This window comes from Balaenoptera borealis (genome assembly GCF_965194805.1).
Source record: "Balaenoptera borealis genome assembly, chromosome: 19".
Taxonomy (NCBI): Eukaryota; Metazoa; Chordata; class Mammalia; order Artiodactyla; family Balaenopteridae; genus Balaenoptera; species Balaenoptera borealis.
Window position 1 is genome coordinate 62865608 of NC_138878.1, and position 12806 is coordinate 62878413.

The 12806-nt window shown below is 45.8% G+C and overlaps 1 protein-coding gene across 1 annotated transcript in view; it reads right to left on the reverse strand.

Moving 5' to 3' along the window:
• The window catches only part of NAPSA (napsin A aspartic peptidase), a gene marked incomplete at its 3' end in the record, with an annotated part of 15578 nt that extends 2851 nt beyond the window's left edge, over window positions 1-12727 (reverse strand). The window contains 4 exon segments of the mRNA XM_082367652.1: window positions 243-359; window positions 554-676; window positions 760-901; window positions 4072-12727. Coding sequence (XP_082223778.1) covers window positions 243-359; window positions 554-676; window positions 760-901; window positions 4072-4145 — 456 coding nt within the window. The 5' untranslated portion in view covers window positions 4146-12727.
• Between the last annotated feature and the right edge of the window lie 79 nt (window positions 12728-12806).

A 12806-nucleotide genomic window follows, 5' to 3' on the forward strand; every position in this document is an offset into this window, starting at 1 on the left:
CCCAGGTCTGGGGACATCTGTAAACAACTCCAACTGCCTAGGAAGCCTTGCCTCGCAACTTGAGAAGGCCCGCCCCTGCCTGGGAAGCCCCGCCCTCTTCCCCAGGAAGCCCTGCCTCGCAATTCAAAAACCCCATCCGTTTACCCAGGAGGCCCCGCCTCTTCAAGCCCCTCCCTAAACCAGATAATCTTAGAGATGGGCTTCTCCCAGGCTCAAGCCTTCCCGGGGCCAAGGTCACGCACAGTCAGCTTGTCCTCACTCAGGATGCCGTCTAGGCGGCCAGTTCCGTATTGAATGGCAAACTTGGTCCCATTGGGCCGGAAGGAGCTGGAGGCTTTGGAGTTGAAGCGGTGGTGGACTCCTAGGTCAGAAGGTGAGGGAGCTGTCACTGGGGGAGAGAGGTCTCCCCAGTGCCTCCTGCCTCTCCGGCCAACTCACCTGTGAGGATGCGTTGGAAGAGAACAGGTCCCCAAAAACCCTTGGGAAGACCGGGCCCAGCCCCCCTTCTCCCTTTACCCCCATTCAGCCTTATTCTCCCCCATGACAGCTCACAGCAGGGCAGACTGAAGAAGTGGCATCTCACGGACGGGACCCAGAGATTGGAGGAACCAGTGTCAAAGACGACAGAGAAGTTTTGTGGGGGCGTTCCCAGCCCAATTTCCCCATAATACTGGACCTGATGGCAAAACAGGAGAGGTCCTGGATGAAGAGCTTGACCAAGGGCAGGAAGGTTGGGGACAGCGGGGGGCTGTGACTCACGTTCATGTAGTTGGAGAGAGGCACAAAGAAGTCCTTGTCCCCAGGGGATGGAGCCCCCAACCTGGGGGGCTCTGCTGGCTTATCCCATCCCCTCAGTGGGTTCAGGGCCCTGAGTCCAGTGTAGACTCTGCGAAGTGGGGTCCTGTGGGGGAAGGAGATACCAACAGCTAAGGAGCTACCCTTTCTGGACATCCTCTATAACAGACTTCCCCAAATAGGATATAACGACAATGTAAGCATCTCCATGGCCCTATAGTAATAGTCATTACCAGAAACCCTACCAAACACCTACCAAACCACGTTGACAAATTTCCCCAAAGACTCTACAAGAGTGCACCATTCCAAACAGACTTTCCCCAAAACGTTTCAATAAAAGACCTTCCAAATTATGTAAAGTAAGCCATTCTGGAATGGACATACACAAAGTTTTCCAAAGACCCTAACATATGCCGGGGTTGGGGGGCCACGGTGGCGGAGGGATGGGTGGGGAGTTTTGGATTAGCAGATGCAGACTATTATGTATATATCAATACAATGGATAAACAACAAGGCCCTACTGCATAGCACAGGGAACTGTATTCAATATCCTGTGATAAACCATAATGGAAACGAATATGTATATAGCATATATATCTGAATCACTTTGCTGTACAGCGGAAATTAACACAACATTGTAAATCAACTATACTTCAATAAAACAAACTTTTAAAAATGCCAAAAACCCCAACATAAAACTAGCCTTTGCAAAAGCCCTTACATACTTTCAGCGCTGGGGGAAAAATGTAAGCACCAAATCCCAATTTTACTTTTTACAGTAAAATATATTCCAGATATATCAAATGTACATCACACTTAATGTGCAGTGTAAAATTATAAGAGCACTGGAAGTAAAGTGTTTAATAATTCTAGCAAAAGGAGGGCTTTTCTCAGAAAAGATGGGAAGATCAGAAATCATGGGAGAAATATTGATAAGGCTGTCTCTAAAATTTTAAACTTCTGTGCACCCTTCCCCCAACATACAAAGTTCAAAGAGAAAAAAATCTAGTGGAAATAATTACAAGTTGTATGTCCAAGAGTTAGTATCTCTAAAATGCAAAGAGCTTCTACAAATAAATAAGAATAAGATAAGCAACCCTGTGCTGGGAGGCACTTATTCATGAGTCTTATATTTCTGCAGAGACACAGACTGACTATGTCCAGAGTGTCTTTTCAAGGATTTTGTTTAGTGAACAGCCTTGGAAGAGAGAGAGTGTCTCTCTCTGGAGCAAAGGCCAGGCAGGCATATGATCCACTATAAAAGATTCAAGCCTAGGGTTCCCCTGCTGTAATGCACCTCACCGCTTGTGCACATATCACCTGACTCCGTTCCTTTCACCCTGTGGGAACCGAGGCTCAGAAATCTGGCACAAAACTGGCTACTACTATTGCCGGGAGTACTAAATTGTCCTTTGCCTCACACCTGGGAATCTTGTGTCTTCCACCAGCAGCCATGAAACTGTGGCAAATTAACTTTACAGTTCTTGACATTAAGTAGGAAAATGGTCAAAAGAAATAAGCAGGTAATTTTCAAAAGAAGTACAACTTCTAAACACATGGAAAAATGTTCAACCCCAATAGTTATCAAAGAAATGGGAATAACAAAGAGTGAGAGACCTTTTCATTTTCTTTCTTTCTTTTTTTTCTTTTCCCCCTGCAGATTGGCACAGAATTACCAATACTCACTGTTGGCTAGGAGGTTAGGAGGTGTAGATTGATAGAAACTTTCTGGAGTATAGTTTGGTAACATCATGAGTCAAAATTGGGAGTGCAGCTTTTAAGCCAATTAGTTTTAATTCTGGGAATTTCATCTATAGGAGATCATTAGACAAGTGCACAAAGATGTGTTTATGAGCATGTACCTAATTCTGAAAACTGTTGTGCACGCAATGGCCAACGCTGGGAACATCTCAGCTCTGCTATAAAAGATGCCTAGAATGGAATCCATTCAACCACTAAAAAGGGGAAAGTAGCTCTCTACGCCAGTGGTTTTGCAAAGTTGTTTTGAAGCAGAATCACCTAGAGCAGGGGTGATAGGAAAAGTTTTTTTGTAAAGGTTTTGCAGGCCATCCATCTCTGCTGCAACTACTCATTCTGTCAATATAGCACAAAAGCAGCCATAGGCGACATGTAAAAAATGAACATGGCTGAATTCCATTAAACTTTATTTGCAAAAACAGGTGACAGGCTGGATTTGGCTCTTGAGCTGAGTGTTTTGCCAATCCCTGACCTAGAGGGCTAGTTAAAATTTAGAACTGCTCATTTCTTTTTTTCTTTTTCTTTTCTTTTTTGGCCACACCATGCATCATGCAGGATCTTAGTTACCCGACCAGGGATCAAACCCATGCCCCCTGCATTGGGAGTTCAGAGTCTTAACCACTGGACCACCTGGGAAGTCCCTAGAACTGCTAGTTTCTGATTGAGTAGGTCTAGGATGGAGCCTGAGGACCTGCATTTCTAACAAGTTCCTGGGGCCTGCTCAAGCCGATGTTGGTGGTCCTGAGTCAACTCAGAGAATCATTGCTCTTTCCGTTGACTTGGGAAGTGGCTATGACCTCTTAGGTTCAAAAAGTAGGTTAGCAAACATCATGTGCAGTAACCTTTTTGTACCTGCCTGTAGTTTCTCCTTGGGGCCCTGCCCCCCACATCTTTGCGGCCACCGCCCATGACTTAGTCTTTGAGAGGCTTAAGAATGTGAAGTGGGGAAAAAGTGTTTCCTGGAAAAGTAGACCCCCCTCCCCCCATCAAGAGTTCCAGGGAGTGGAGAGAAGGGAGGAGAGGAAGGGAGAGATTGGGGGAGGCACCAGAGGTGGGGGGGAGGTCATAGGAGTCCCCAAAACTGGACTTCTTGAGACCTCAACAATTTGGAAGATGTGAATCTGAGGGAGTCTCAATTTAGATGTCACAGATCTGGGTCTCCAAGATCTGTTGGAAGACGGGTGTCACAGGTCTGGAGATCTCAGTATCAGATCATCAAAGCTCAGGGTGGGATCAGCAGAGTTCTCCCAAAAATGTGTACTGAGAAGATTGGGACGGTCCCCAACCAAGGGTCTCAGGGTGCAGGACCTTAGACTCAAAGGGCTTGGGTCTTAGGAGATAACAGGGTGGATCCCTCAGGGGTGAGAGCCTAATTTGGAGATCTGGGAACCCAAAAGATAGGAATCATGGATCCTGGGGTGTCAGGTTTGGGGGTTGCTGAACTGGGGAGCCCCAGACTTGAAGGGTAAGAGGGAGAGAGTCCGTCCCAGGTTTTGGGGTGGTGGGGGTCCCCATTACCGGATCAACGTGGCCCCAGTGGGCTGCATGGTGAGCAACGGTAGTAGCAGCAGCAGCAGCGGTGGCGGAGACATCTCTGGGGACCCGTGTGGACCCAGGCGTCCTGCGGCTCCGTTTTCTTTCCCCGGAGACTGCGCCCTGTTCACTGCCCACTTCCAGGTTTGAGAGGTGACTAAGACACGAAGTTTCTTGGTGGGTGATGTGGGAGTGATGGGTGGTATTTTGGGAGGAATGTGCCAAATATTTTGGTAGGGTCGCCAGAAGTATTGGCGTGCCTCACTCCGGACTTCGGTGGTGGTGGAGAGTCTCCTGCGCCCCTCCCTTACCCATTCTTTAGCTATTGTCGCCTTTACTTATAGCTTTCACTTCAGTTTTTCTGTGACTCATTAACCACAAGAGTTTTCTGGGGCAAACAAATGTATGGGCGGGGCGTTTGTGAAAGGTCTGGGGGAAGGAAGAGAGGGTCAGACTAGACGTCTTCTGCCCCATATTAAGTGGGACTGCCAAAGTGTCAGGACCCCGATTCCTATTGTTTTATTTGGAAAATACTGAAACACACACACAAAAAGTCCATAGCCCTACCACCATTGAAAAAGCATAAAAATAATTTGCAGTGTCTCTCTGTCTGCCCCCTTTTCCGTAATTAAGTTTCTCAAATATTGAGGAGCACCTGAAAACCCAGTTTAAAAGTGCCCTAGATTTCTGGGTACCACCCTCAGAGATTCCGATTCCAAAGGCTTGAGACGGAGCCCAAGAATCTGCCAGAAAAACAGTTCATTTACATTATTACAACTGTGTTCATGTTATTTCCATTTACAAGGACTGGGTAGCCCTAGAGAAAAGCAAACTTGGGAGAGTGTACTAGTTAGTTAATGCTGTGTAAAAATCACCCCCAAACTGAGTGGTTTAAGACAGAAATAATCATTTATTATTATCTTTGGGGGGCTTTCTGTGTTAAAAAATTGAAAGTAGTTTGACCGTGCAGTTCTGGCTCATAGGGTTGCAGACAGATGTCAGCTGAGGCTGCCATCATCTGAAGGCTTCAGTAAAGCCAGAAGATCCGCTTTCAAAATGGTTGGGGCCCCGCCTCTTGAACTTGGGTGTCCTTTAGGATGTTGTAGCAGGAAAGTCCCTTAGGTAGATGCTGGAGGAAAGTGATCTTCAGGGTGGAGTTACAAAGAGGGAGGGCCTAGGACCCCCAACTTTCAGGAAGCATCCTCAGCAGCGCCACAGAGAAGTGCGGGCATTCAGTGAAGAGGAATCCTAAAGGAACAAAGGCTTAAGCGTTGCACAAATAATGATGCAAGAGAGAGAAGGAAACATTGCAAGAGGGAAAGTTTTGAAAAGGGAGAGGAGAAGGGATTCAGTGCCTAAGTGGAGGGGTTGGCTTCTTACAGATTGTCCAAACATGGTCATGGGTGGGGCAGCAGTGTACCTCTGAAGGTGAGCTAGTAGTGTCCCTAAGGCAAGCATGGGGAAGTTTCTTTCTGATTGCTTCTATTTTTTTCAGCAAAAGAAGAAGTGAGAACGAAAAGGGCGAGGGCTGCTAGAGGTTTAGAGAAAGAAGATGAGAAAATGATTTCTTAGGGACTGGAGAAGAAAACTGTGGCAGCCTTGCAGTTTGGTTCTGAGTGTTTGCAGTCACACATCTGAAGTGTGTCCACTCACAAGCTCAGCTGGGTGAGAGCAGGCACACAGAGGCAGTGAGTTCATTTTAACCAGAGTTGGGGTTTTGCCAGGCAAGTATGACTGAGGGAGAAAGAGTAAGGGGTTAATGTTATTTGTGCAAGGGCACGATTATGGTGGTTGACCATAGAATCTATGCAGCCTAAGGAAGGGAGGACATGAGAGATGAAGGAAACAGGAAAAAAAGGGTAGGATCGAAGGATCAGAGGTACCAATGGCATTACAGAATTGAAAGGCCCTATATGATTAGGCCGCGTCCCCTCCCTGACATCATCTCTTCTCACTTCCCCTCCTTCACTCTTGGCTGTTCCTCAAACATCCCAGACATATACTCCTGCCTCAGGGCCTTTGCACGGGCTGTTCTGTCCAAGTGTTTTCCCTCCAGAAAACTTTACTCACTCCCTCTCCTCCTTCAAATCTTTGCTTAAATGCCACCTTCTTAGTGAAGTCTACCCTGTCTACCCTATTGAATATGTCAACCATCCTCCCCCGGAATTTCCAATCTCCTTTACCCGGATCTATTTTTTCCCCATAGCACTTGACATCTTCTAACATTTCATTAACTGAAATTAACACGACATAATTAATGTCATCAGTAGTAAACCACGTGCTTCTTAGAATCAGTGATACTTTTTAATTTATTTATTTATTTATTTATTTTTGGCTGCATTGGGTCTTCATTGCTGCGAGCGGGCTTTCTCTAGTTGCTGCGAGCGGGGGCTACTTTTCGTTGCGGTGCGCGGGCTTCTCAGTGCGGTGGCTTCTCTTGTTGCGGAGCTCGGGTTCTAGGCGCGCGATCTTCAGTAGTTGTGGCCCGCGGGCTTAGTAGTTGTGGCTCGCGGGCTCTAGAGGGCAGGCTCAGTAGTTGTGGCGCACGGGCTTAGTTGCTCCACGGCATGTGGGGTCTTCTCCGACCAGGGCTCAAACCCGTGTCCCCTGCATTGGCAGGCGGACTCTCAACCACTGCGCCACCAGGGAAGTCCCAGTGATACTTTCTATACTGCTAATTTACTTATTATCTTTAACATTTGTGTCCCCATTAGAATCTGATCCCCACAAAGGCAGGGATCTTGGTCTGTTTCACTTGCCACTCTGTCCTCAGCACCTAGGACAGCGCCTGGCATCTTGCAAAGGGTCAATAAATATTTTTAACAACCCACTTTGAGCACTGGTTGCACTGAGGGATTTCCCTGACACAGCAGATGGAGGGCCAGTTTCTCTACAGTAACTCTCCCCACATCTCCCCCTCCTCTGTGTCAGCTGTTGGAATACTCAGTCTTTTTTCCTTTTCTTTTCTTTTAAAATTTATTTATTTATTTATTTTTGGCTGTGTTGGGTCTTCGTTGCTGCACGCGGGCTTTCTCTAGTTGCGGCGAGCGGGGGCTACTCTTCGTTGTGGTGCGCGGGCTTCTCACTGCGGTGGCTTCTCACTGCGGTGGCTTCTCTTGTTGCGGAGCACGGGCTCTAGGCGCGCGGGCTTCAGTAGTTGTGGCTCACGGGCTCTAGAGTGCTGGCTCAGTAGTTGTGGCACACGGGCTTAGTTGCTCCGTGGCACGTGGGATCTTCCCGGACCAGGACTCGAACCCGTGGACCCCTGCATTGGCAGGCGGATTCTCAACCACTGCGCCACCAGGGAAGCCCAGAATACTCAGTCTTGACACCTCAGAGTCCCCCCTCAGAGTCCCCCCCCCCAACCCGGATTTTGCATCTTCCGGCCCCAATTCTTTTTTTTTTTTTTTTTTTTGGCCGAGCTGCGCGGCATGCTGGATCTTAGTTCCCCGACCAGGGATCGAACCCGTGCCCCCTGCAGTGGAAGCAAGGAATCTCACCCACTGGACCACCAGGGAAGTTCCCGGCCCCAATTCTTACTCTCTAAGATTAAGTTGTTTCTGAAAGGTCTTGCCTGCAAATCCGTAAATGCTCACACGGTGGTGGTATGGGCCTATTTTCTCAGCCAAGATCCGCTCTTTCCCCACCCCCACCTCCCCCAATCAGTGTCTTTTCTTTTTCTTTTCTTTAAAGAGTTCTAGTTTATGATTTAGTCAAACTCTAGGAATTATACTCCTAACAGCTAGAAACGTAAAGCCTTCTGATTATTCTCTATTCAGTACAGGGGAAAATATTTTCTTTTTGAAAAATATTTTCTGATCAGTCTATTTTACATGAATTCTGATAATACAGTTTCATTTGTTTTTCCACATAAATTTCCCGAAAATGTTTTTTAAAAATAGTATACACGCTACAAAAATGGTTGACTCTACACGCATCGTTTTTACATTGACAATAATATTTGCTCAACTTTCTTGTAGTTGTGAACCAGTCTCTTAATTCAACTTAATTTACTGAGATCCAACAAGTATTTATTAAGCACCTTCCCCAAGGCAGCATTTTTTTCTGAAAAAAATTTAGTTTTTAAACTTTACTTCCCTCCCTGGTTTCTTGAGCTGAAATCCTGGAACACATGGGTCTCTTTCAAACCTGCCTGCTTTTGTCCCTGTGTTTCCCATTGCCTGAAATGCGACACAAAGAAGTCAGGTAAGTTATTCCTCTCTGACTGCCCCCTACCTAAGGTAGCTGGGAGATGTCTTCGGAACACAGTCAGCAAACGAGACCTAGATCACCCCTATTCTATCAAATAGTGGTTTGTAACAGGGTCGACCTCCAACACCAGAGTAGGAGCCCTCGAGGTAAGTCTCAGGCTTGACACCTTTCTCCAGACTCAGAACAATCAAGCCTCAAGATTCGACTGGATAAAGAGTTACTAGATTCTTCTTTTCTTTCTTTCTTTTTTTCTTTTTGGAGATTGTCTTTTTTTTTTTTTTTTTACTTTTAAAGGAATGTCTGTGACAATTGTATATAATTTTCAAGGTTAATGACATATTGCTTCACAATAATGAAAGTCTCCTTTATCTACATATTAGTGTCCTGAAGGTAGCTTAATTTACATAATTTACAATCATAAATTACATTTCAACTGTCTTCATGAGCTTGTTCACCCTTTGATGAAAACGTAAACGGTAATTTTATTTGGGCTCAATTGCGTACGTACTGCACTTATGCAGCATTAGAAAATAGCATTTAGGGGACTTCCCTGGTGGTCCAATGGGTAAGACTCCTCACTCCCAATTCAGGGAGCCCGGGTTCCATCCCTGGTCGGGAAATAGATCCCACATGCTGCAACTATCCCTGCGTGCTGCCTCAAAGACCCTGCGCAGCCAAAATAAGTAAATAAATAAATATTTTTTTTAAAGTTAAAAGAGAAAAGAAAATAGCATTTTAATCTAACCAGCAAGTTAGGCTCATTACAAAAAATAAGAATATTGGTTAAAACTTTTTTTTTTTAATTTTAATTTTAACTTTTTTGGCTGCGCCGCGTGGCATGCGGGATCTTAGTTCTCCGACCAGGGATGGGACCTACGCCCCCTGCAGTGAATGCGCTGGAGTCTTAACCACTGGACCGCCAGGGAAGTCCCTACTAGACTTTTCAACCTACCATTTTATTTAATCATCCAGCAACCTTGTAAAAGAGGGATTATTCTCCACATTTTACAGAGGGGAAAAACTGCGGTGCAGGCTGTACTCGGGGGTGGGAGTGGGGGGGCGGGCGTGGGTTGAAGCTCCAGACACCTTGGAGTCAGCCTCCAGGCCTGGCTTTCGGTCACTGCACTTGCTACTTTTGCTGGAGTTCCACTGGCCAGAACGGAGTCACGTGATCACACCTAGCTGCAAGGGCAGGTGGGAAATGTAGTCCATTTGTGTCACCCTGGGCAAGGGACCGTTTTTTGTGAATTCTCAGCCAGTGTTGAACACATTTAGCCCACAGGTCCTCATGATTGGATCTGTGTTCCCTCTATGATCTTATCTTGTATCTTCATCCCACCCCACACAGCTCCAGCCATTCTGGCCTTCTTTGCCTGTTTTAGAACAAGCCAAAAGTATTCCTACCTTGTCTTATTGATAAGTTTATTAAGAGTTGGTCAGGGGATTTCCCTGGTGGTCTAGTGGTTAGGATTCAGCGCTTTCACTGCTGTGACCCAGGGTTCAATCCCTGGTTGGGAAACTGAGATCCCACAAGCTGTGCTGCCAAAATGAAAAATATAAATAAAAATAAAAAACAACTAAACAAACAAAAAAAGACTTGGTCATAATTTTGGAAAAATCGCATCACCCACTACAACACTGCCAGAGGCATCTGAGTTGATGATATAGCGTTCCTGTGTCAGACTGCACTGTAGCTTTCAAATTCACGGTAATTCTATATTTTGAAGTAAGATTTGGCTGCCATATTTTTTCTGTCACCAACCTTTGTTGATGTAAATATCATTTTGTTACAGATTAGCTGTTACCCCCGAACCCACAGACCACAGTGAGGCCAAACAAACCAAAACATGGGAGTTTGGAGCAGAGAAATGTTTATTGCAGGGTAATGCAAGAACAGGTGGCTCATGTTCCAACCCTGAACTCCCCAAAGGGTTTCAGCAGAGTATTTAAAAAATGTTTAAATCTTATATTGGAGTATAGTTGATTAACAACGTTGTGTTATTTTCAGGTGTACAGCAAAGTGATTCAGTTATACATATACATATATCTATTCTTTTCCAAATTCTTTTCCCATTTAGGTGATTACAGAATATTGAGCAGAGTTCCCTGTGCTATACAGTAGGTCCTTGTTGGTTATCTATTTTAAATAGTAGTGTGTACATGTCAATCCCAAACTCCCAATCTATCCCTCCCCCCTCATTTTTAAAGGCAAGTTGAGGGAGGGGCAACCCAGGGTATGTGATCAGCTCGTGCATAGTTCTCTGCTTGATTGATGTTGAGGTAACAGGGCAGTTAACACTATCAATCCTTAGGTGCCAGTAGATCTGGGGGCTATGATCATCAAGTAGTTAATTTCTTACGTTTGGTGGTGGTTCGTAGCATCTGAAAAACTCAGGAAATATGCATGAGATACTATTATCTGGGTATAGTGTCATGAGATACTATTATACTTCTGAAACTGTGTTACTCAGATTGGCACTTGAACCCACAGGCCAGGACTCAAACCCAGCCAAAACCTAGATTGGGACTTGAACCCAAGGTCTTTTAATGGAGATCACACACCTGGTCTCAGGACTTAATGAAGCTCAGGTTCTTGATGTCTCATCGCAGAAAGAATTCAGTGAGAGACAAAGTGATAGTAAGAAGTGGATTTATTTAGAGAGAAGCACGCTCCACAGACAGAGTGTGGGCCATCTCATAAGGTGAGAGTGGCACGAGGATATGGGGTTGTCAGTTTTTATAGGGGTGGGTAATTTCATAGGCTAGTAAGTGGGAGAAGTAGTCCAGCTATTTTTGGGAAGGGGTGGGGAGTTCCAGTGATTAAGCCATTGCCCACTTTTTGACCTTTATGGTTGGACTTGGAACTGTCATGGTGCCTGTGGGTGTGTCATTTAGCTTGCTGATGTGTTACAATGAGCGTATACTGAGGCTCAAGGTCTAGTGGAAGTCGACTTGTCCTCCATCTTGGACCTATTTGGTTCTAATCAGGTTTATGTCGTGTCCTCGGGCTATGTCATTCTTTTAAAGGTTATGCCCTGCCCCCTTCCCTCCTGTTTCACTTCAGAGAGAATCTACAGCAGAGGATATAGTGGAGGGGTCTGTCATGGGAAGGCCCGTTAGAGTCCTGCTTGGTTACAAACTGAGACTGAGAGTGACGTGACTTGCCCCAAAACTGTTGTCCATCTTCAGTCTATTTCAGCCGTTTGCACTTTTCTAACAGTGAAAAGTTAAAAATAATTTTCACTGGAATAAACATAGCTCACACATACTGGGCTCCTTATTTGAGCCTGGCCAGGTTCACGGTTTTTACCTCATTTAATCATAATGACAATGCAACAACAAATTCTTGTCGGCCCCAATTTACAGATGAGGAAACTGAGGTGCAGGGATAGTAAATAGCTTGGCTCAACATTACACATTGAGGAAGTGGAAGAGATACCCATTCAGTCATCCCCCATGCCCATGTTAGCCACTCGTTTTATTGGTAAATATCCTTGGATGGAAATTTACACAGCTTGAAGGCCACGCTGGAATGGACAAAACAACCTACAAAAGAGTATGGAGCATATATCCCCATTAAAAAAAAATACATATACGCTCAATATAGATCTGATTATCACGGTGGAAAGACTTTGGAACAATTTCCATCTTCTACCTGTTCAAGTATTCTGAGTTTTTTGTTTGTTTTTGCCCTGCTGTGGGGCTTGCGGGATCTTAGTTCCCCTACCAGGGGTTGAACGCGGGCCACGGCAGTGAAAGCGCCCCGTCCTAACCACTGGACCTCCAGGGATTCCCGAGTTTTCTTTAAAAGCTATTATTTTTATCTTTTTCGTAGAGGAAGGTTACTTTTTAAAAGAATTCTTCCTATCACCAAATTATTTTTAAAATATATTTTTTCCAGGTTTTTTCTAGGTCTAGGTTTGTAATTTAACTTATTTAAAACCAATAAGCAGCGCAGCTCCAAAATCAGAAAACTTATAACAACCAAAAAAGGACAAACATGCTTTTAATCAGCCGTGTGCGAAAAGGATCTGTAGTCGTGGAGATGATGCAGAGTAAATCTTTGACCCGCAAGCCCAGAGAAGCACAGGGCAGAGTTTAAAGCCACGCAGGCCGGGGCGGGAAGGTTTGGGACTTGCCATGCCGCCCTCTTGCCCAACGCTTGATTGAATGGGTGCGGAACTCTTCCGCCAGCCCTCAGTGGAGCTATCCGGAAAGGTAAGCTTCCGGTGGGTATACGACTTCCGTGCGGGGCAGCTGGTTAGGCTAGCCCTAGAGCGACCGGAATTCCGTCACCCTGACTCCCCGCCCACTCCCGGAAGTGACGCACGGTGGGGTTGCCGGAAGAAGTGGCGAAGTTAGTTTTGAGGGGACCCGAGTCGCGGCGGCGTGCCAGTGGCTACAGAGGAGGAGGAAGAGAAGCGGACCAAGGGTACGCAAGCAGGTGCACTCGATTGTGGGGAGACGCGGGAGGACCCCTGGGCCTGGGGCTTCCCGATGTTCCCCGC